At 42.6% G+C, this 25,026-nt stretch overlaps 1 protein-coding gene across 4 annotated transcripts in view; it reads left to right on the top strand.

Annotated features, from left to right (window-relative positions):
* Positions 1 to 6,087: 6,087 nt before the first annotated feature.
* The window catches only part of GALNT3 (polypeptide N-acetylgalactosaminyltransferase 3), a 30,518-nt gene continuing 11,579 nt past the window's right edge, over positions 6,088 to 25,026 (top strand). Inside the window, exons 1-10 of one of the 4 annotated variants that reach the window (XM_060257155.1) lie at positions 6,226 to 6,253; positions 7,424 to 7,506; positions 14,204 to 14,283; positions 15,379 to 15,490; positions 15,917 to 16,516; positions 17,208 to 17,380; positions 19,985 to 20,134; positions 21,007 to 21,241; positions 22,477 to 22,594; positions 22,739 to 22,939. In XM_060257155.1, coding sequence (XP_060113138.1) covers positions 15,951 to 16,516; positions 17,208 to 17,380; positions 19,985 to 20,134; positions 21,007 to 21,241; positions 22,477 to 22,594; positions 22,739 to 22,939 — 1,443 coding nt within the window. In that variant the 5' untranslated portion in view covers positions 6,226 to 6,253; positions 7,424 to 7,506; positions 14,204 to 14,283; positions 15,379 to 15,490; positions 15,917 to 15,950. Of the gene's footprint in view, positions 6,254 to 7,423; positions 7,507 to 14,203; positions 14,284 to 15,378; positions 15,491 to 15,890; positions 16,517 to 17,207; positions 17,381 to 19,984; positions 20,135 to 21,006; positions 21,242 to 22,476; positions 22,595 to 22,738; positions 22,940 to 25,026 lie in introns of those variants that run through there. The other 3 variants (XM_060257157.1, XM_060257153.1, XM_060257156.1) reach the window with 3 other exon arrangements.

Genomic DNA, 25,026 nt, shown 5'->3' with positions numbered 1-25,026 from the left:
TTAGACATGACTAGCAATCCAATCCTATGTAATTACAACCCTTCCAAGTGTGTTGATATCAGTCATGGACTTAGCTCAGTCATGACTAACTGTAGATTTCAGTGAGGCTTGGTCATGACTAACTTTCATCAGACTGGAGCTTGTGAATGGGAAGATGTGGGAAAACAAAATAGGAATAAAAGGTAGCTGAGTCTACACAGACTTGGGCTGAAGCCCTCAGTCTGCCTGAAGGGTTGCTGGGTTCCTTTCAGCTTAACTTGTCTCAAGAGCGTGGAGGGCAAAAACCTTCTATACCTCTCTGAACTGCTTAGAAGAAGTGGGGTAAACATCTCATGAAAAGCACACAAATTATGGCAGAAGCTGAAGAGCTATGCAGAATGTTCCCCAGATGCTTGTCATGTTTTCAGTCAATAAGCCATAAAGTAGATACAAAATGCAAAGACTCCCAAATGAGTAAAAGTGGAAGAATAAAAATACACGTTAAATCAGACGTCCACAATAAGAGAAGGAATTTGAAGAGCAAATTATTAGTATAAAGACGATGATAAAATTGTCCAAGACCAGAAAAAGGACGCAAGTATGATTGCAGACTGCTGTAGTATTAAGATTTGTATGGTGTATTCATAAAGCAGGCAAATTACCAAGAAACCAAATGTGTATCTGCAATGTCACTTTTGCAGTGGGGCAGAGGTGGATCAGGTTCATGAGATTGCGAGGTCACATTTAGCCACAGAATCTCAGTCACTGAGTGTAAATCACACCATTTGTAACTATCCCTGTAAAGTGGAAGCACACTGCACATGGACCTTACAGAGCTACCTCAAGGGAGGAAAGCTGTAGGCTTTAAGTGGGTCTTCAAATTGAAACACAATGCGGAAGGTGAGATCCAACCGTATAAAGCCAGACTAGTAGCTGAAGGATACTCACAAAAACAATACTGTAAACTGTGAAGTCTTGTGAGCGAAAATTCTACTTTGTGAGCTACTGGCATTAAAGTTGTGAGCTACTTGCATAGATTAGTTTGCTCTGGGGCCATTTTTGCTGAACGGAGACAAAAATATGTCAGCTGGAGGCTAAAAACCTGTCAGCTAGCTCACATTAACTCAGTTTAGAGGGAACACTGGTGAGGACTACAATGAAATATTTGCACCTGTAGTTAAACACGCAACAATAAGAATACTTTTGAGTGTTGCTGCAAGTAACAGAATGCAGGTTGAACACTGGGACATAAAGACTGCATTTTCACATGGTGAACTGGAAGCAGAAATCTTTATGCAACAACCATCTGGCTTCATAGAGAAAGGTAAAGAAGAACTTTTATGCGAACTTCAAAAGAGGTTATATGGGCTTAAACAGCCTGCCAGAGCTTGGGACACCAAGGAGGATGACATGCCACTCCAGGCACAGTTCAAGAAAAGCAAATCTGATTCTTGCAAGTGGACCTACATCTTAACTTATGTGGATGATCTCCGAGCATATGAAAATCCAGATGACAGCAAGGAAACTGCAGAGCAACTGGGCAGCCTCACGCACTATCTTGGCATCCAAATTCAAAGGGAACCAGACAGAAAATCCACCAGTGGCAACACAGTTTTCTGTGGAGGAGGAGCTGTACGCTGGTCATGCAAGAGGGAAGATGTGGTTGCAGCATCCACCACTGAAGAAGAATATGGGTCAGCTGAATAAAGTTGTCAAGAGATACAGTGGCTATGCCACTACTAACAGACATTAGCAAAGATGTACCACAACCAATACCAATGCATGAAGACAATCAAAGCTGCATTCACCTATCCAATCAAGAAGACATGAATATGAATGCAAAGCACATTGACATAAAGTATCACCATAAGAAAGCTGCAGAAAGAAGGCGTTAACGAGTTAACCTACTGTCCAACAAAAGAAATGATTGGAGATGCCCTCACTAAACTGCTTCTTAAATAACTTTGAAGATCTATGGAAGAAGAATCTTATAGGCTGAGTCACGAGACATCAAGAGGGGGTGTAGGAAGAGAAGGACCAGATGCTGTCTCTTGGCCTCAACCTCCAGAGGAGGGTTACAAGAGAGTCAAATAGATAGGCAGGCAAACTGTGAGCATTCTTCCTGTTTACTCTTCTGCCTCTGTCCCTTTGATGTGTAGACTGATACTGTCAGGGAATTGCTTCCTTCCCTCTGTTCTCTCTCTCTCTCTCTCTCTCACACACACACACACACACACACACAAAGAAAGAACACATGGCACCGTGGACACAATTTCCATCTGCATCCACCCAGGTAGTAAGAATAGATTCTATTCCTATCTCTCATCTATCCTATTAAGAATGGAGTTCACTAAATAAATCTCTTTATTAGTTTGAAACTGACAAGTGGCTCTATGTAACTCTGTAACTTTGCTAGCACATACAGAATGAAGAAGCTACCACTGCATGTAGCCAATAATGCACTCTGCGAAATAAAAGATTACTGGCTTACTATACCAGTGAATCTAATGCTCTGCACATGAACAGAACAACAATGGTTTTTAACTGTGTTTTGATTTAATCATGTGTAAAAAAAAAAATCAGATCCAGTCAACAAATAAGGTTAAGAAGACCTCCTCCTTAAAAAAAAAAGAATGTTAAAAGAATGAAAAATATACATTTGACAAACAGAAAAAATGTTCTTACAAATATGGATAATCATGATTATTCAATACATTATGCTTGTTTCCATCTCCAAATTGTATCAGTCCAGTTGCTTTACTCATTTCTGTCATAACAGAAGTTTCTCTTCAGCCGTTCTAAAATATACAATTATTTGCCAATGTTTTGCAGTTGCAACCGTTAAAGCAAGCAGATTTTTCAATCCTCTGTTTACCTAAAGCAGAATCTTTTTAAAAATCTGTAACATCTTATGAAGGAATCACATCTTAGCATGTTTCTCATGACTACGTGAACAATATATTTATTCATTGGCAAGTGAACATTCTATCACTTATGCATAAAACTCCAGCAATTCATTTGGGCGTTTCTAAATTCTGTTAAGCTTTTATAATGCCACAAATAGCAAAGTTTATATTATTTTTTCCCCCGGACTGAAGGCTAAAATAAATGTTTGGGTAGACGCATGCATTTTCACATAATCATAAATTCTTCCATAGTTGTGCAGATGAACTGTGGCACGTTGTATTTTCCAATCACTGAAATCAGCAGGACTATTCAGATTTGCATCACCTTTGGCAGCACATTATGCCCGTACTGGGAGCAGGCTGGAAGTGTAGATCAAGGTCCTGGCCTCTGTGGCACTTGCAAGTGCTTCCCTTGGCACCCACCAAGCTTTTCAGAAAGTAGGTAAGCCCGTTATAAGGCAGAGCTTGTTACTGACTGCTCTCATTCAAGTGTTTTTCTGCAAAGGATTGGGAAAACTGGTAAGCACCTGAGTTTTCCTTTGTGTGTGGATCCATTCTCCCTTTAGGAACCATTCTTTCCAGGAGCTGTAAGAAGCCAGGCATTCCATTTGGCTCTGCCTCGTTAGCCAGCCATTTTGGGTTTGGCTTTACCTCCTCAAGAAGCCATTTTAGGGCTTGCTTACCACCCCCTCTCCAAATTCCAGTGGTATCCACAGGCTCAAAAAGACCCTTGTTGAGATACTCACTCCTCCCATCTTGTCCTTAGCAGTGCCTATTTCTGGCCCTGAAGAAAGCACAGTTGGGTCAGTGCTGAGGTTCAGCTGGTGCGATGATGTGGTTATGCTCTCTATACTTACTAAGATTTTTGTCATGTGCATGCTTTTTTGTGCAGGATTAGCTGGTGCAACACAAGTTGCATCTGTGCTAGCGTTGTCGTGCTCTCTCCCTCGCCACAATGATGAAGAGGATGCTGTTTTGGTTTTTTTGCCTTATTAGTATATTCTGTTCATTAATTTAAACAGAGTAAGTACAACTTCCTAGCAAACATGTTTTCGTTCTAAATAAAAAACTAAAGGCAGACCAGAAGAACAATGTTGAACATACCTTATGTTTCATGGCCAGCTTATCCAAACAAGAAGCATGTTTCATGGCATGCTCTGTGAAAACCCAATTCCCTGTGTCTCTGGAATCTGACAGGATTAGGGGGAGGGGCCCCCCAAAAGCCCAAACTACTCCTCCAGGAACTTACAAAACAGCCTTATACACAGTCAGACTGCTTGTTCACTTAGATCAGTATTGTCTACTCCAAATAGTAGCAGCTATTTCTAGGCACTAAGGCATGGTGGAAGATTGTTCCCCAACTCAGCTACCCCAGATAACTGGAGATTCCAGGGACCGTACCTGAGACTTCCTGCATGCCAAACGTATCTTCTGTTGCAACCATTCTACACTGTGTCTCTAAGACTGAGAGCGGAGTATTTTGTTCCCATTTTGCACAAAAGGCTGTTATTGACAAAATGAGAAGAAACAAAGGAAAGCAAGAGATTAATTAATCAAGGAAACAGGTGATATGAAAGCTGAGACCCCCTGCCAGCCAGATCAGATAACACTGAACTTGACAGACCAATGATGGGTCAGTAATCCTGTACACCGGAGGTCCCCAACATGTTGGGGGTGGATGCCGTGGTGCCTGCCAACACCTTTTCCTGGTCCCCACCCCCAAATGCTTTCAGAAAGCGGGCAGGACTAGGTAGAGCTGTTGCCCAGGACTTCTGATTGGCTACAGATAAAAAAGCATCCTGTTAAAAAGAGCTTCTGCCTGAAACCTTTAAGAGCTACATATAACCTTGTTCCTTAACATTTTGTGATTGGCTTCACCTCCTGAAGCAGCTATTTTGTAATTGCGCCCACTACTCTGTCTCAGAATTCCAAAGGTGCCCACGGGTAACAAAAAGCTTGGGTAGCCCTGTTGTACATACATTACAGAAAATGGGTATATGCCATCTGTGAAGTATAGAATCCATCATTGCAGTGTAATATTTTATTTTCCTCATGTGCATTGAGTTAATCTTAAATTCAGCGCCTGTTTGAACATGCAATTTAAACCCCACATTTTTCTGGCTATTGTTCACACTTTCATGAAGGCACAGTGGCTCTCTTACAAACACACCTACAAATAGATATATGCACATTCACTATTAGCACGGACCTTGTGATGACACCTGGTTTTATGTTCTTAATGAGTAATTGAACAGTGGAATTCTTTGCCAGTTAAGAGTTGTCAATTCCAACCTGGGAAATTTCTGGAGATTTAGGGGCAGTACCAAGGGGATATGGAGTTTGGGGAGGAAAGGGAACTCAGTGGAGATGTCCTTAGAGTCCACCCTCTGGTTACCATTTCATCTGGGAAAATGATTGCTGGGCCTCAAGATACCATCAAGATCTAGGGGTCTTAGTGGATCATACCCTGAACATGAGTCAACAGTGTTATGCGGTGGCTAAAAAGGCAAATGCAATTTTGGGCTGTATCAACAGACGTATAGTGTCCAGATCACGGGATGTGATGGTATCGCTTTACTCTGCTCTGGTAAGACCTCACCTAGAGTATTGTGTTGAGTTTTGGGCACCACATTTTAAGGATACAGACAAGCTGGAACGGGTCCAGAGGAGGGCGACGAAGATGGTGAGGGGGGCTGGACACCTACGAGGAAAGGCTGAAGGAGCTGGAGATGTTTAGCCTGGAGAGAAGGCGGCTGAGAGGTGATATGACCTTGTGCATGAAAATCCCCTGAGCCATAACACCAACTCACAGCAAACATTTTAAAGACGCCACAACTTGGCTCTCCAACTTTCCCCCCTGGGAGCTGAGCAGCTCCTTAAAGACGAGGCGAGCAATCCTAAATACGCCTATTCAGAATGCTAGTGAGGTCTATCCCAGGGGCTTATTCCTAGGAAAGAGCTCTTAGGATTTCTCTGCAGCGCCTCAGTCCTGGAAAGGCGCATCGAGAGGTCTCCCAGGCCTGCCCCAAGCGAGGCAGAAGGCCGGGGCATGCGTGGCTTGTCGCTCTTTCCCCCTCCTTGGGCACGTGGGCTTGTGCCTTCCGTTGGAGCAGCGGAAGGCGGCGAGGGAGAGGCCGGGCGACGCCTACCTGAGCGCCCAGGTGAGGCAGGCGGGCGCGGGGGCTTGTGGGTCGCCTCTTACCTGGCCGCCGCCGCCCCACCAATCGCGGCCAGCGCTGCCGGGCGCCGCGACAACACAGCGGTCCTCTTTGCCGCCAGGGGAGGAGAGGAGAGAGAGGGAGGGGGAGAGGACAAAACCGCGCACGCCGCCCAGCTCCTGTTTCCTCTTCGGCTGCATCCCGGGGCAGGTGAGAGATGGTTCCTCGGGGGGGCGACGGGGCGGAGCGTTGGTTTTACCCGGCTGCGCCGAGGCGGGTCTTGCCCCTTCTGGCTTTCCCCGGCCCCCCCTCTCTTTTCCCGGAGGGGAGAAAAGCTTGCATTTGGTCGGCGCGGAGCCTCCATTAGAGCCTCGGCCGCTTCAGGCAGCACCCATCCCGTTCCCCACACAAAGGGAATAGCTTCTGCCCTGCTCCCTTCCTTGCCTTGCAAGCGGCTCGTTTGGCAAAGGAACAGCAGCTGCCCCAAGGCTCCCCCGCCTCCCCCTTGGGAAGTGGAGAGCGCTGCCCTTCAAGGTGAAGCAGGAGCCCAGTGGCACCAAGTTCGTACTGGCACAGAGAGTTCTCTGGGTCGGCTGCGTGAAGCTTTTGCACCCGGGAGGCTGCTAAAGCTGCGGTTCGCGGTTGCAAACGACACCAAGGTGGGAGGGTGGAGAAAGGTGCTGCAAGAAGAGACCGGTTTTGGAACCGGATCCAACCCAAAACGGTGCGTTAGGATTAGGATTGCTCCAGTTGTGGCTCGATAGGCAAAGTGAGGTTCACGCAGAGTTGGCTTCCCCAGAGGGAACGGGTTTGGGTGGTTTCTTCATTGCTGCTGAGGCAGCTGGGGAAGTGCAGGGACAGAGGGGCTCCCCCATGACGGATTTTTCTGCTCCAGTCTGCCATCAGTGGCTACTCCATCCCAAGCTACTAAGGCTTTCCTAGATATTGTTTTTTTAAAAAATCAGCACTAGAATATCATTGTGATAATATAACAACCATAGGCTTGGCAGGATCCCTGAATTCCCAAATTTTACTTTTTAAACAAAGTCAGTCTCTAGAGAGCCTTCTTTAATGAAGATAACCTTCATGCTTCTATCTCTGCAAGGCACATCTCTGAAAGGTTTAGAGAGGTTTACATCTTTAAAGAATGGAAGTTGCAAATTCAAAGAGCCTGTTTCACAGATTGGCACGATATATCAATAAAACAATATTCTTATGCAGTTTGGGCAGGAAAATCTTAATTTTTGCCATTCACACAGCAGGTATCTGAGCTTTCCTACCGTCTTCCCCAAAATTTTGCAGAAAAACTGGTTTGAGAAAAATCAGGGACTCCCTCCTGGCTGTTCATGAATGTGATGCTATTTTTTTTTGCTGCAACAGGTTATCCTCTAAAAACAGAGGAACCTTCTTGTAGCTGCAGATGAAGGTATATTTGGAAAGAGAGAAGGCACGAGTGTGCATGGGTGAGCCCGCTTTACTTCCAGGAACTGGGGATGGTGATGTGGAAGGAGGTAGTGCTCAAACAAAAGATGTTGACATAAGAAGGGGAGGTGTATGCTCTTATACTTGGCATGCCCATGAGTCACAGGGATGCCACATCACAGTTGCAGGCTATGATTTGGCTGTATATGGCGAGAGCAATCTTTAGGATGTCATCGGTAGATCAACAGCCAAACCCACACAACACTACCGCTAGTATAATTATATTTGACCTGTCTGTAGTACTTGTGTGTGGAGCAGGGGATAGGATGTGGAATCCTAGGCACTGGAAGGATTTGATGCTCATGCCCAACTGTTGGATATGGATATACCGTATATCTTTTCCCCCACCTCATGGCAAGGCGGGTGCTGGTTCCTTGAAATGGTCATGGCGTTGAACATGAAGCCTGATCTTAAGCATGCAAGTCCATTGAGTTCAGTAAAGATATTTAATATTTCAGTAGTATGATAATACTTTTCAGAATACTAAGCATTTGACAATTTTGTATCCAATCAAAAATTCTTGGGTTAGCCAAGTGCATCTGATTGCGTGGGAGTACACTGTTTTTCCATTACTTGCATGTTCTCAAAAATGTTTTTGAATTATTTTACTTTGAAATGGGGGGGGGGCTTTGAATGTTATTAGAAGCTTGACAGTACAAAGGGTACATCTCTAAGCTTCGTTTTATAGTTCCTAGTTCCATACTTTTCTGCTTGGATACATTAGGGAAAAGGACATTTCTGTGCTTTTATTAGTGCAAAAATGCATGCTAGTGAGAGATGTATTCCTCTCTGAAGGAGGGCAGTATTATGATTAGTTTATACAGGAACAAATAACATTATCAGGTTTATTAGGGTCAAAAGAACAGCAAGGTTAAAAACAGATGAAAAAGAAATAATATCATTATATTGGTCAGAAGTCAGATTCAAGCCATTACTAGTAACAATTCAGTTGTCTCCTTTATGGTTTTTCTTAAGCTGGATGACTAGAGAATTACAATTTAGTAAATTAGAAATAGCCTTTAAGTAGACAAGAGTACTTTCAGCACATAGGATTTGTGACCACGTCATGGCTACTGACAGGAGTGGATCACAGTTGGTGTAATTGTACCTGTCTCTAGAAGTTTGTGTTCATTCTCAAAACAATACAGCACTGTCATTTACAAACCTAATCATCTGACTTTTTCCCCAAGGAGTTTGAGAGTGCAGGTGTTCTACTGGATGAATTGAAGAATTCATTTCCAGTAAAACACAAGAATCCGTGTCCAGAAGGGCAGAGGGAATCTAGAAGATGTTACTGAACTCATATATGATTTGAAACAAGGGTGGGGAGTGCAATGAAAATAATTTACTAACATTTTTGGTTGCTGATATAAATTTACACTGTGCTATTTCTGAGATTACATTGGCAATTGGCAAAGTGCAAAGTCTGTCCACCATTTCCCTCCAAATTATACCGTTTGAATTTTATTTCAGCTGTATGTAGGGATGACAGATTCAGGTTGGAAAAGTCCTGGAGATGAGGGGCTGGAGTCTGGGACAGGATGGGACCTCAGTGGGGTATAAGGCTGTATAGACCACTCTCCAGAGCAGCCATTTTTCTCCAATTAACTGAGAAACTATCTCAGTTAATTGGAGCTCAGTTGTAATTCGGGGGATCTCGAGGCCCCATCTGGAGATTGGCAACTCTATTTGTTTGCCTTCAATAATTTTGAAATAACATAAAATCAGTTTTTTATTTTGGGTATCTAGGGTTTTTTGTTTTGGTGGGGTTTTTTTACTTGACGGCATCGCTGGCCATCAGTTTAGTGTAGTCTGCGGTTTGAACCCAAACAGCTTTTTCACTGATGAAAAAAAGGATAGATTCCTCTTTGATCATCAGAAGGGCTGTGCAGAGGATCAAAGTACCTTCACAGCCAAAAGCCATGAGGGATGAGAACCGTAATAAGGAGTGAAATAGGGCAAGAAAGAGCAAACATACAGGATGAATTCAGCCCTGAAGTTTCGTAATATTCTTTTGAACTAAGCTATTAGAGTTACTTGCTCACTCTTCTAGTTCAGTTTAGATTCGTTCATTATTTTATGCTTGTTTTCTAAAATCTGGATTTTTAAAATGATGTAGCAAGAATGAGGATGGCTCACAATTTCTTCTTAGAAGCCTGCTATTTAGGGTACACTAGGGGAGGCAGGGGGGATGTCCTTAGATGTGTCTGTGCAAGCTGCTCTCGTACCCTTGGGACTGAAATGATTTTATAATAGGTGAAAGTGGCCGTGGTAACTTTTGTCTTGATTTCTGTGTTTAATGATCAAATCGTATTTAGTTACATGCAAGACCATTCTTCAGTGTAGAATCATTTATCCAGGATCATACTCTAAACAAAGGAAACTAAGTATATTCTCCGTTGCCCAAGTTTCAAGCAAAAAAGACCAAAGAGTGAATAAAACACAAAGAATCTGCTATTTCTTGAGACAACACTGTTTTGTGTGTTACCTATAAATACTGGACAAATAATCTTGTACTTTCATTGTGTGCTAAATTAGAATAGAACATCAGACTTAGCCATATTTGCTCACTCGATTCTCTTTCCTCAGCCATCTGTTGAGGTCAAGTACTGAAGTGTTTGTTTCCCCATTTAAACAAAGATTTCATCGTGAATGGCAAGATGAAACTATACAGGGCATTAAATCTAGTTCATTACAGACCAAGTTAAATTGGGCTTGTGATGCTAAACATGGTTACTTTGTAGTTAGCACCAATTAAATCAGTGGTTATTTAGCAGCCTTGAAAGTTCAAAGCAATGATTATCTCATTAAGCAATAGCCTTTTAGATGGGGGGGGGGGTATTGCTACCCCTTCCTCTCTTCATAGTGCATGGACAGCTGTTCTGTATGTACTCGCATATCTAAAGAGGATGTGATGAGGTTGCCCGTTTGATCACCCAAACCTCCACTTCTGCCACTTTTCTTGAGCCATGTTTGTCAGCCTTGAGGCAAAAACAAGCAAACCCGTAGATAATGAAATCCTTTCTCATTCTTTGACAATGAGGAAAACACTGCATCAGATCTGAAAATCCTGGTGAGGAGATGTATGAACAGGAACTACAATGCATGGTGCTCCTCACATGTCATTCCTGGGAAATTTGCCTGCATCTTTAGACTTGACTCTTACATTCTCCATGTAAAGTTCTCCACAGGAATCATAACAAAAATACTTTGTCCCAACATTTCCCTTGGATCTCTTCAGAATCCTCTTTAACAATGTCTCATCCTTTTGGGCTGTGTTATCTTCTCTCCCTTCCCCTAATCAGGAGAGATCTCTAGAGGAAAACCTACTACCACCTCTCAAAATGCCTCTTTCCCACTATACATTGCTTAAGGGAATAGGACTGGTATACCTTGTATTTAAGAACAAAGTGTCTTTATGCTATAAGTAGCCGTTTTGCCAGTCCCCATTCTCAACTCAGAGCAAAATTGCATGCCTGGTAACCAGTGCATCTAGAGAAAGGTTCTGTGATGTCTGAATTAAGGAGTGGATTGATATAATGACTACTCACAAAGGCGCTAGGTTCTTACCTAACTACTGGGTATAGAGATAGGTCTTCCTGAAATGTGGGAAGAAGAAGGGCCTGAGGTAAGAGTACAAAATAAGGGAAGGGGGGGGGGGAGGCAAAGATCCTGAGAAATGGAAAGAAAACAAAAGGATATTAATGTGCATTTCTACTATTTTGAGCATTCTCTTAGTTTGAAACATTTCCCTTTTCATCTTCTTCGTATGATCACTATCTTTACAGCATGGTTTTACAATAAATTTGTAAGTTTTAATTCAGGTGGAGGTGGAGATACGGACATGCTCGGTCTCCTTCCAACCATCATCCCATCCCATGGCATGTGGATGCGAGAGCTAAGGATTTATGCCCCCTTTGTCATTGCTGTTGTGAAATTCCAGGTCCATTAATAAAACCTCTACATTGCACAATTATATAGTAGCACAAAATGTGGAACTGGTGTGTGCGACCAAGACCTGGATGCAAGAGGGCAAAACTGTGACCCTGAAAGAACTGTTTCCTCCGGGGTTCTCGGTCCTCCTATCAGTCATGAACAGAGGGGTGGGTGAAGGTGATACTCACCCATGAGCATTTTTCCTTCAGGGTGCTCTTTGTACTCTTACCTCAGCTCCTTCCTTCTTCCTCCCGCATTTTCAGGGAGACCTATCTCTATACCCAGTAGTTAGGTAAAAACCCTCCGTTGCTACCACTGTTGGGCTGCCAACTCTCAGCCTTTGGTACTGGTGCCTACTGTCAAGAGCTTGGACATGACATGACTCTGGATGCCTCCCTATCAAGGGAGGCGAAGGTTGCTAGGCTGGCATTTTTCACCTGTGCTAGACCCAGCAACTGGCTCCCTACTGTCCAGCTCTGACCTAGCCATAGTAATCCATGCAATGCTCACCTCCAGAATAAACTACTGTAACTCACTTTACCTGGGCCTTCCCTTGAAGTTGACCTGGAAGCTCCAACTAGTCTAGAATGTGGCCACACAGGTCCTGACAGGTACCCCTATACAACCTGTGCTAAATGAGCTGCATTTGTTACTGGTGGAGCATTGGATCAAATTCAAGGTGTTGGTATTAGCCTTTAAGGCTATTTGTGGTGAGGGACCCACATATCTTTGGGACCGCCTCTCTTAATATACCCCCAACGGAGTGTTACAGTCAGGTACAAAAAAATCTCCTGATGGTGCCTGTCCCAAGAGAGATCTGACTGTCCTCAACCAGGTGGAACTCTTTTCCAGAGAACATCCGTGCCCTGCAGGATTTATTACCTTTCTGCAGGGCCTGCGAGTCAGAGATGTTCAGCCAGGCCTTTTGTCAAGGACGCTGTCAAGACTAGGGTTGCCAAGTCCAATTCAAGAAATATCTGGGGACTTTGGGGGTGGAGCCAAGATCAAGGCTGTGACAAGCATAATTGAACTCCAAAGGGAGTTCTGGCCATCACATTTAAAGGGACCGCACACCTTTTCAATGCCTTCCTTCCACAGGAAATAATGAAGGATAGGGGCACCTTCTTTTGGGGCTCATAGAATTGGATCCCCTGGTCCAATCCTTTTGAAACTTGGGGGGGTATTTTGGGGAGAGGCACTAGATTCTATATGGAAAATTTGGTGCCTCTACCCCAAAAAACAGCCCCCCCCAGATACCCACGGATTAATTCTTCATGATTTTCTATGGGAATAAATCTCCATAGGGAATAACAGAGTTCCCAGCAGACATTTCCCTCCCCTCCCCCCGCTTTCTGACGACCCTGAAGCGGGGGGAGGGCCTCCAAACCGGGGGATCCCCTGCCCCCACCTGGGGATTGGCAACCCTAGTCAAGACAGTAAGTCATCTGGCACTCTCAGGTTGCCCAGCCCCCTTTCCTACCTCAGAAATCGGGGAGTGGTGACACCTAACTTTTGCCATCTGGATTATTTTAAATTAGAAACTGTATTTTAACGGCTATTCGATGCGATTTGGTTTGGATTATTTAGTGGTTATAGCCTATTGTGTTTTATCCTGTTGTAAGCCGCCTTGAGCCCTGAGTGCAAGGAAGGGCGGCCTAAAAGTTTAAAGAATAAATAAAAATAGATAAATGAAAGTAGGAACTGAGTCAAAAGGCTCTATCCAGCTACAATGCACCATGTCTAAGACTTCACAATCTCTGATTCCCCTGAAGATACAGAACTCCCCACTCTCCAGTATTCCAAGAGGGGGACCCTTTCAGAACCACACTGACTCACCCTAATGAGAGCTGTGCGGCAGTCGTCATGCTTCAGAAATCTTTTGCTATCGCCGGAGCATGTTAGAAAGAGATAGCAGAACTCTGATTGTAGTAGTCTGTCGTTAGATAATTATATAAATATTGTAAAGATTTTGCAGTACTTCTGATAAGGAGCATCATTTACACACAATACCAGGACCTTTTTTTTGTAGGAAAAAGCCCAGCAGGAACTCATTTGCATCTTAGACCACGCCCCCTGACACCAAGCTATCCAGAACTGCGTTACTGCTCAAAAAAAAACCAAACCAAAGCTCTCCACAGGTCCATTACAATGGTCATGACAACGAATCTTATGCTAGCTGTTGTTAATTCAGACATGGACCTGAGGTAACATAAAATATTAATATCCTCGTTGTATATGCTATCAGTTTTACTATATCCCAACAATTAGTCTGTTTTTACATGGCTAGCCAAACCCTTTATATGAAATGCTTTTAAAGAAACATTTCATCAGTGAGAACCTCTGGTGCTTTAAGGGTACCAGAACTCTGCGGTCGTATGCTGTGTTTATTTTGTCTCTTGTTATGGTTTTAAGTTTTCTCCCCAGCGTTATTCTTTGTGTTTCTGAATAGCAGCAATGGTCTGTCTGAACAAATATTTAGATGCTCAAATGTTGTTTGTGGGATATTTCAAACTACCTGGGTGTTTTCTTACATACTGGTGATTTGTTAAGCGACCTTAAGATATTGGAAGCCAGGATTGTGTGGATGTGTTTTTAAAAATAATATCGAATAGAGGCTAGTGTTTCTTTTTGTATTGTTTAAACTTGATCCTTTTGAGCAGGGATGACCAACTGGTGGCCCCGGAACCTTATTTGATGCCACCATCATTTTTCTCTGTCCCCTTTCATCCGTCTTCATGCCAGGTATGGACCCTCGTCAACTAGGAAGCATGCTTTCCAGCAGCAGATGAGAGGCAACTGATACGAGCACATCTTGCTAGCAGGTGAGAAGTTAGTAGCTTATGCACTGCTTTTGACCTAGCCAAAAAGCTTAGAAAAGTGACTTAGCTGGTTCAGTGCTATTTCAAGAGAATGCTGCTGTATCACACACCTCAAACGAAGGTGAAGGAAGGGTTGGGTTGGCAGACAGCCCTGAAGATTGGGAGATGTGTGCCAATGTGTGGAAATGCACCAGCACTGAGAGGGTTTTTTTTGTCAAGCAGTAAGTGAGGGCTCTGAAAGGCCCATGTGGCCCACCTGTGCTGTGTTTGTCTCTGGCTGTTGGGCAGCATGGTATGAACATGGAGCAGTCAACGCTGACTGCTCCAAGTCACATGGTGACTGGAGAGATAACTAGTAGGGAAAGGGGAGGTTTCACTGAAGGATCAGACAAGCTGCCTTCCAAGAATAGGCGTGTGCAGTTCAGTCAACTGGAGAACACCCTTCTTCTTGAGAACTCGTTATGCTGTTGCAGACACCTCTACTCCAGAAACTGGAGATCCTCCCACTCTTCCATTTTCCAGTGGAAGCAACATATATATGCAGGGTAAGAAGTGACTTGCCAGGTATTCCCTAACCTGTTTCCTAGGTTGAGAGTTGATGATGTTACGGTTGGGGCCTTCAAGCCAAAAAGTCCTCCCTCGTTTTTTTAGGGCACACTATAATCACTTTATTCTTAAATCCTCTTTATCCATAAAACAAGTTGTCATATGCTCTCTTAATAGAATGGCCTTGGGTTAGCCATAGCTATTGCAGGAGTTGTCCTTGAAAGGGCAGCTGCTGTGAGAGCCCTCTCAGCCCCACCCACCTCACAGGGTGTCTGTTGGGGGAGATATAGGAGATTGTAAGCCGATCTGAGTCTGATTCAGAGAGAAGGGCGGGGTATAAATCTGCAGTCGTCTTCTTATCTGGGGCAAATAAAATCCCTTCCAAATGAACCGCTTGGCAATTCCAGCCATCAGGTGATAACCATATGACACTTTTGTATACCTGTTCAGGCAAGGGGGTGCGTATTTTTCTCATCTGGTTGGTATAGTTTTTTTTTATCTACAAGGCTGAAGAATCTTTTTTTTTTTTTAATGGAAACTGACGTACTCAAGATTTTACAAGCAAAATCCATAAAGAGCATTTCCAGCCTGAGATGAAGTGGAACACTGGCGTGGCAGGGCAATTGGATCAACAAGTCTGAAGAGAAGAGAACAAGTGTAAATGGTGGGAGTCTGGGGTACAGGGTATTGGCTGCACTGTTTGGTTGCTGGTGTTTATCGGTGGGCAGCCAGGAAGGTCTCGTGGGCAGCAAACAAGGTGGGCCAAATCTTTGTAGTACAGTTACAGCTAGAATGGAATAAGGTGTAAATAATTTCACATCATCTTAATAATGGGCCTGTAATCATTCACAGTCATGCATTGGGATCCATCAGGAAAACAACAAACCAACTGTTATGGGCCCATTGCGTGTGACTGGATATTATATATCTTGAGGAAAGAAGCAAATAGGACAGGGGAAATAGTGGCTGAGGACTATCCTACTTCATGTGTGTTTTTGCCCTCTTAGCTAAATATTCTCGTGAAGCTCTAAAAAGTGAAGTTTGCATAGCCCCATCGTGTGTATTAATAACAATTATTTAAATCTTGCAGATACTACTGTTTTAGCAAACACCTATCTACCTCCATGAAAACGACTCATTTTATCAGAAGTGCTCACTTATGTGGACTTTCTGGGATGGCTCTCCTAAGAACTTTAAGACGATTGATAAGGAAGCCGTTTTCCCAGTGGAAGCTTTGGAAGTGTACCATTGTTGTTTTTATCTTTTTAATATTTTTGCTTTTGTTACAAAGAGAAGTTGGTATTCAGGATTTTTACGATGAGCCAGGAATCCAGTCGAAAGACGGAAAGAGGTCTAATATGTTCGGCCTGGTGTTGCAAGCTGTGAACAATATTAAAGGCGCAAAGCCGAACATGCAAATCAATGCCCCTCTTAGACAAACTCAGGTTCCTGGTGAGAGGCGCTGTTTACCAGGGTCTTACACAGCAGCTGAACTGAAACCCTTCCTGGATCGACCCCCTCAGGACCCTAATGCTCCGGGAGCTTCTGGTAAAGCCTTTAAACCTGTCAATTTAAGTCCAAAAGAGCAGAAGGAGAAAGAGCGTGGAGATGAGAAACATTGTTTTAATGCTTTTGTAAGCGACAGGATTTCTTTACACCGGGATCTCGGACCAGACACAAGACCTCCTGAGTACGTTGAAGGGATGCTGGTTTCTGGCCTTTCTTTAAATATGCAAATAGCAAAAACGGTTCTTTGCTGACGTGTAGCGTGTATCACATATATCATTAGAATAACTTCTACGTGGAAGGCTTTAATTCCATAAGCATAACGTGAATAGTCAGTTTTAGTATATCGCATGCTGCTTTTCTAATCTAATTCCCTGTCTCAAAACAGCAGCAAATCATAAGTTCATCTGAGGAAATGCTAAGAAATCTTGATGTAAGTTCATATAAGTTTTGCACCAGGTTCCTTTTAAAATGCGTTGCCAAAACAAGGATAATTTAATTAATCCCACTTTTATAACTTCTGTTGATGGGCGTTTCAGCCTAATAGCTAAAAGGCTGGATTATGATTAGATTCCCAGGTCTGTTAAGCTTCTGTTGGATATATTTTTGTAACAGTAATTTTAGTCCTTCACTTGCTCCTTAATGGCCCGGTCCAAAAACACTGTTGGAATTGTCAGGAAATGCTTTTGCAGTGCTGACCCCGCGTATGGCTTGCCTTGTAGCAAGGTGTTTGGTTTTTGGGATTTGTACTGAAATGAGAAAGAGCCAAGAGGCCCTGCCAGGCTTGCCAAGCATATGGTGCTGCTTTCTCTGTGCCATATCGTACATTAAGTTCATGTTATGTTCTTTCTGTGATCTCTGGTTTTGTTCTCTAGGTGTATTGAGCAAAAATTTAAACGCTGTCCACCACTGCCTACTACAAGTGTTATCATAGTTTTTCACAACGAAGCTTGGTCTACGCTACTAAGAACAGTTCATAGTGTGATGTATACTTCCCCTGCAATTTTGCTGAAAGAAATAATTATGGTGGATGATGCCAGTGAAGATGGTAAGGAAATGTAATGCGTGTGCAGTCTTTCTGATGCTTCGTGTTTCCCCTGTAGTGGAGAAAAGCATTGTTTCCCTCTTATTTAAAGCCACAAAAGTCTTCTTCTCCCCTCCATGCTGCACTAAAACTAAGGATGACTTGGTTTAGAATTTAACTCCATGTCCACATTAGACCCTTTAACGTATTGAGGTTTCTTTGTAAGAAATAAACCACAATTTGTTTAAAGCATATGAGCTGGATGTCAAGACAAGTTTTGGTGAGATGTAAAAAAGTCTTCCAGCTCAGTGTGACAGGGAAGGGAAAAGAGCCTAGCAAGCCAGGACTCTTCAGGCTCACTGTCAGACCAAGTAAGGCATGAGATTGGATCGGGACTAAATTGGCCGTTGCCACCAGTTTCTCCTTTCTCGCTCCAGACCCTTTCCCTTTAAGTTCCATAGGGTCCCCTATCCCTCAGGAGCCGTGTTTCATGGAGATGTGGGCTGCAGTAGGGGGGGGATTTCCATTCTGCTGATGAAAATTTAATCTGGACTCAACCTTTGGTTTGTTAAGTCCTCAGTATTGGTGTGGCATGCAAAGGAAAGGATGTGGAATGGAACAGCATTGCTCAGGGGTGGCCAATGGTAGCTCTCCAGATGTTTTTTGCCTAAAACTCCCATCAGCCTCAGCCAGTGGCCATGCTGGCTGGGGCTGATGGGAGTTGTAGGCAAAAAACATCTTGGGAGCTACCGTTGGCCACCCCTGTTCTAGAGCAACTGCTTGCCTGATGGGTAAGACAGGATGCTGGTGAAACAACGTTCCAATATAGTGGGGCTCTTCTTAGGTTGAATGCTTAACACAAGAAACTACCAGACAATGGGAGCAATCCTTAAACAGGTCTACTTAAAAGTAAGTCTCATTTTATTTAGCCGCCCTGAGCCACCTAGTGGGAAGGGCGGGATATAAATCTTAGATAAAATAAATAAATATTCAATGGGGCTCACTCTCAGGATATTTTTAGGATTGCAGCCAAAAAGTTAGACTCTTGGTCTACGATTTTATTTATTGTTTCAATCTATATATTGGCCATCCTCGGTATAGCTCAAGCTCAAAAGCTAAGCTGGGTTGATAAACGGATGGGAGAACACCAAGGAAGACTTTGCAAAGGAAGGCAATGTCAAACTACCTCGCTTGATCACTTGCCTTGAAAACACTGTGAGGGTCACTGTAAGCCAATAGTGATTTGAGGGCATGTTATACGCACACACACACATGCAAAGGAAGGGAGGAGGGCAGAAGAAAGGCTTTTGTAGCCCCTTTGCTTAAGTACATAAGAACATAAGAGAATCCATGTTGGATCAGGCCAACGGCCCATCCAGTCCAACACTCTGTGTCACATAGTGGCAAAAAAAAATTATATATACACACGCACTATGGCTAATAGCCACTGATGGACCTCTGCTCCATATTTTTATCTAAACCCTTCTTGAAGGTGGCTATGCTTATAGCCGCCACCACCTCCTGTGGCAGTGAATTCCACACGTTAATCACCCTTTGGGTGAAGAAGTACTTCCTTTTATCCGTTTTAACCTGCCTGCTCAGCAATTTCATCGAATGCCCACGAGTTCTTGTATTGTGAGAAAGGGAGAAAAGGACTTCTTTCTCTACTTTCTCCATCCCGTGCATTATCTTGTAAACCTCTATCATGTCACCCCGCAGTCGACGTTTCTCCAAGCTAAAGAGTCCCAAGCGTTTCAACCTTTCTTCATAGGGAAAGTGCTCCAGCCCCTTTAATCATTCTAGTTGCCCCTCTCTGGACTTTCTCCAATGCTATAAGTAAGTTGTCTGCTTGAAATAGTTACCTTAATGGTATATGTTTTTTTTTAAAAAAACAAGGGTCCCTTTACCTTATTGCATTTCTAGAGAATATCGGTGCCATGTTTCTTTTGCACTTTCTGTATGTCTTGTTAATCGGGAAGGGTTCTTGTCCTGGTGCATTGATGGTCCTCTCTTTCATTCTCCTCTGCTGTCTGTGTGCCGAAGCAGATTGTTTCATAGTGTGTGTGGAAGCATATTGTGAATACGGACCTCTGAAGCACTGTTCTTTATCGGTGATTTGCATCTTGTAGGTCTTAAAGTTACAGCTGCCGTCTTCAGTCCACAGTATGACAGCTCTTTTCTTTAAAAATGCAAAGCCTGCTAAAACAGGATTCATTGGGTTATTAAAATTATTAAATAATACTACTAATGATACTAATCCTTTCTATGAAATTGACAAAGTAACAAGTGGTCATCCCTCTGCTTATATACGTTGTTTTGTGTCGTGTCTCTTCATCAGTGAAATATTTTAAATCACTTTTTAAAAAAATATATAGTAATAATAGAAACTAATTTTAAGTGACCTGCATTGGAAATTTATATATTTACTGAGGTGAATTCAGGTTGTAGTGTATTTCTGGCCACATTTTTCAATTTTTGGCTGGTTGTTAAAAGCAGAAGGTATGAACCCTTCGATTGGAACTAACAGGCGTATCAAAATAAAATATTTTGACAAAGGAGCTAATCGTGAAAAGTAAACGGAAGGTTATTTGTGTTCAGAAGCTAGAGACTGACATGTTGTCGTTACAGATTACTTGCACGATAAATTAGATGAATACGTGAAACAATTCCAGATAGTTAAAATTGTCCGGCAACAGAAGAGAAAAGGCCTCATCACTGCTCGATTGCTGGGTGCTTCAGTTGCAACAGGAGAAACTCTCACTTTTTTGGATGCACACTGTAAGTTCATGTAGATTGCAAATTCAAAGAATGATAGCTAATCAACATTAAGGGCATCATGTACTGATTTTCCTCCTTTGGATTATTACTAAATATGCTCTGCCTAATAAAATAGAAAACGCAGAAGAAAATGTGTGTCTTCGTAGCATGAGATTGAAAATGAGGATAGTGTGTCCATATTCGAAGGCAGTTCTGAGTGGCTCTTTAATATTTGGAATCTTGGGAGGTAAGTGATAGCATTAACATCCAGTTCCACAACTTTTGCAACTTGGCCGAACTTTTCCCTGGGAGAGATTGCCAGGGGGAGGGAAGGAGGAGAAGCCACGAGGTAGCATGGTATTGTAGATACTGTAAGGCTAAGATTTTGGAGACCCAGGCTCAAATCTCCACTCTACCTGCAAGCTTGTTGAGTGACTTTGAGCCAGTCATTATCTGTCAGCCTAACCTACCTCAAAGGGTTGTTGTGAAGATACAATGGAGGAGAGAAGAAGGAAATAGTGTGGGAAAGGGAATACATGGGGAAATTAAGTGCCCCCACTCAAGTCCTTGCAGTTTCCCCACTTGAAGACAACATGGTAGAGTCACTTCTGTATGATTCTGCCAAAAACGTGCAACCTGAATAGGAAATACACCTCACCTTCAGGGTTTTGTTGAAGACTGTCCATAAATTATCAGCAGGGCCAATTCCAGCTGGCTTGGCATCCAGGGGTATGAGTTCCTGCTGGGGGTTTTCTTCAAAAAAAGATGACTATCAATATTTCAAGCTACATATATGTACATTTCATAAAATGGGCACCTAAAATCTTCTTACTGATTTTTATGGTTAAAAGAAAACAGTGCTAAGGTCCATCATCTCTCTCTTTTCCTACTAGGTGAGTGTTTTTATGGCTGGCTAGAACCGTTGTTGTCAAGAATAGCTGAAAACTCTACTTGTGTTGTAAGCCCAGATATTTCTGCTATAGATGTCGATACTTTTGAATTCAGCAAGCCTTCTCCGTATGGTCATAACCACAACAGAGGAAATTTTGACTGGACTTTGTCCTTTGGATGGGAATCTCTGCCTGATCATGAAAACAAAAGGAGGAAAGATGAAACCTATCCTATTAAGTAAGCAGTATAATCCTTTCTTGTAAAATTTTCTTGTAAAAATTGCTTTTATTTTTAAAATCATTGTTTCTTAAAATAATGTGTAAGATGCCTTTTCTTTTATAGACGGGTCAGTAGCAAAAGCAGAAATGCTTCTTACATGCTACCGTTTTCTAGATGTGGGGGGTTTTTTTTGCATAGTATTTTTCGCGGTATAGTAGTTAGAGTGCTGGAATGGGATCTGAGACACAAAATGTTCAAATCCTCACGCTGTCATAAAGCTCACTCGATGACCTTGGGCCAGTTGTTGTAAGAATCAAAAAAACGGTGAGGAAAGCTAAACTGTAAGTATGTGTCCCTGAACTCCTTAGCAGAAAGGCAGGTTAAAAATGCACTAAATGGAGAAATTTTAACTTAAGCAAAGCCCCAATGTAGGTTTAAAGGCCTTGATTCCTCCCCCCCCTTCCAAACAAACATTTAAGCGCAATTAGTTCCATCAATAGAAGTTCAAACAAAACTGCCAGTTTAGTTTTAAATAATGTGAAACTTAAGACAGCTGCTTTTTTCTGATTGAAGCCTAATAGAACTGAAAGGAATCCAACACATGCGGATTACCTCCATGCCAAGAGCAACTGGACTTGTTGATTTTCTATCTGCTGTGTAACTGCGGAATGCGCAGAGGGGGAAAAAAAAGTTCATGTCCTGAGCGATGGTGTTTTTACAGTGGCTGTAAATGAATTTGCAATTTTGTTTTTTTTTTTTACCATTTCAGATACAGTTTAAATACAGCTCCTTGATACCTTTTTGAAATGAATACCAGAAGCTATTTTTGATGATTGCTTATAGAAATCATGGCATGCAGGAATCTGGACTCCCCCCTCCCCTCAGATTAGCTAAGTGAGTTTTTTGCACCGGTCTCTTTCATTGATGTAAAACCAATGAATTCTGCTAGGGAAAATGTCAGCACGTGGAAAGTCACTATCTTCCAAAGGTAGAAGAGTTTCCAGGACGGTTTTTGGTGGGCACTGATCTAGCTTCGAAATGGACCCTAGTGTGCAAATTACTCATTGCCATGGTAATGGTTTCTCCACAAAGCTAGCCTGATGTTTTCAGTGATGTGTTGATTAGCTGCTTCATAAGCAGTTGCTGGCCCGATGACTACCTGAGGAAGGGAGGCATTTATATGGAAAAAAAATGAGAGCAAATTGTAGTCTGTTGGGAAGTCATTGACACCATCAATTACTATCTTTTTGCAGAACACCCACTTTTGCAGGAGGTCTCTTTTCAATATCAAAAGAATACTTCGAATACATTGGAAGCTATGATGAAGAAATGGAAATATGGGGAGGAGAAAACATAGAAATGTCTTTCAGAGTAAGTTTAGAAACAGAACGTCTCTGACAGCTGCTGATTCCTTCTCATTCAAAGGCTGGGTGAAGATTTTATTACACTGAATAATCTACCTTTTTAAAGACTTTGGATTATTAAAAAAGACTTAACCTACCTGTAATTTTTTAGGTATGGCAATGTGGAGGTCAGTTGGAAATCATACCTTGCTCTGTTGTTGGCCATGTGTTTCGCAGCAAGAGCCCTCACACCTTTCCAAAAGGGACTCAGGTGATCACACGTAACCAAGTTCGCCTTGCAGAAGTCTGGATGGATGAATTTAAAGACATATTTTACAGAAGAAACAGAGAAGCAGCAAAAATAGTTAAACAAGTAGGTGGCGATGGTGGTGGTATTAGAAATCAGTCGCTGCACTGAAGTACTTGGTGAGAAAAAATTATTTATTGATGCAAATACCTAAAAACAGTATGCATTCTGTTGTCCCGGTTTATTTTTGCCCATTACAATACCGAGTTTTAAGTTTTTCATTTTATTTTTCAGTGTCCATTGCATTACCTCTCTGAATTTAAATAAACAAACTGGTGTGGTTCAGTAAACTGTTATAATCATCCAGTACAGTTGGAAGAGCCTTACCATCTGGATGTGTCCTATGCGTCAGGGACACAAGGGGTCTCATCTGCCCTAGAAACTACCTGTGCCAGGGGTTCCTTGTAGTTGCCAGGGTCAGTGATATCTCTGCTGAATATTTGTGCACCTAGGGAACAGCATTGGTGGCTAATACATCCTCAGTAGTTCAGCCTACAACGGAGAAAGAACTTCTTAGGGAAATAGTGCTCTACAGATCACACAGCTGAGCATATTGAGGCAGAGAAAATTTTCTCCACTAAAATGTAAAATATGGTTCAAGAGGGCAGAACTATTCCTTTTAAGTATTTTTGAGAAACATTTCACCTGAGGCAAAACTATTATAAACTGTTGAAAAATCATCTAAAATAGCATTCTAGGGTTAGAGGCAGAAGCAAATTGGTGGATGTGTATTGATAGTAAAAACTGCAGGGAACAGCTGTACTTCGATGAGAATCATTTGTATATAGGGTGGGAAGGGTAATTCTGTATATTAGGGAAACAAATATTTTGGTATATATTTTTTTTCCTGTGCTCTGTTGCTAAGTAAAATGGAAGATCAAGTGCCATGCAATTTAACAGAATTGGTAACTATCTTTGTCAAGAGTTGCACAGCTGTTACATACTGGTAAAGTAGTAAATTAAGTGGTGAGTAGCTTAACAAAATATTGTACTTTGCCAATATGCTGTAATCACATTGGATTGCAAGGTAGACAGATGGCTTCATTCAGTCATTACAGCAAGCTGCAATTATTCTGCAATTGGGTGGCAACACAGTTTGTTGCTATGCTAATGTGCTTCCCAACCCCCTTACCCCCCCCCACAGCTTGATGCAAACTTCCAATTTTGATGGAACACCACTTATTTGTGATGTCAGAGTACCTTGGGTGAACTGGATACTGCAGCCACACATCTTTGGATAGTGTGCTGTAGCAGTCATTTACAACTAGATTGGGTTGTGTACAAAGGAAAATCTAACGGCGAGTGATTGCTAAAGCACAATATGAAGAGATGTGTGGGTGCAGTTGAAGTTCGTTTCCTCACCACATTTTAAACTTCATTTTAATCCCAGTTTATAAGCCTGTAGAGCAGACAAACTTGGTTTCACTGAGACCCCTGCACTGAGATGTTTTGGTGAACTGGGACTTCACCAAACTGAACAGCTTTGTGTCAAGCTCTGTGCGAGAAGGGATGCAGGGGAAGTAAAGGGAGCAAATACACACAGCAGCAAGTTACCAATCGCAGTTTAATTGTGCTGCTTGAGATTTTAGAACGGAGCCACATTCTGGGAAAAGCAGTGGAACGCCTTCATCTCTTTGGAAAACTGAAGAAACCCTTTCCTGTCAATGGAATTGTTTTCGTCTTTGTAGTTTATTATTATTAATTACATTGGACTTCTAATTCATATTCCCGTGTGCAGCAAGGCTCAGAGGCGGGGTACAACAAATTAAAACAATAACCAGGTTATTAAAACAATGCAATACAATAATTAAATTAAAACAATACTATAAATAAAAGCTTAAATCAGATGGCACCATAGTCACTAACCACACAGTATCCAGGTGAGATTGTGCGACTGGTTTATAAAGCTGGTAAGCCATGCAATGAGTGGCAGAATCAGGGTTGCCAGATCCTACCTTGCAGCTGGCGGAGGGATCCTAGGTCCTTTCTGGGACGGCACGTGGCATGATGACATCACCCGAAATTGGGGTAATAATGTGGCCAACATCGGGGGGGGGGGGGGGGGAGGGTGATGCTTTAGTTTTTGGGCAAAGCACTGGGTTATAGCTGTGTTTACCATAAAGTTTTGCCCAAACTAGAGTGCTGCCATGCAG

Source organism: Heteronotia binoei, chromosome 16 (assembly GCF_032191835.1).
Source record: "Heteronotia binoei isolate CCM8104 ecotype False Entrance Well chromosome 16, APGP_CSIRO_Hbin_v1, whole genome shotgun sequence".
In the NCBI taxonomy this organism is placed as follows: domain Eukaryota; kingdom Metazoa; phylum Chordata; class Lepidosauria; order Squamata; family Gekkonidae; genus Heteronotia; species Heteronotia binoei.
The sequence above is the reverse complement of the archived record's forward strand: the minus strand, read 5'-3'. Positions and strand labels throughout refer to the sequence as shown.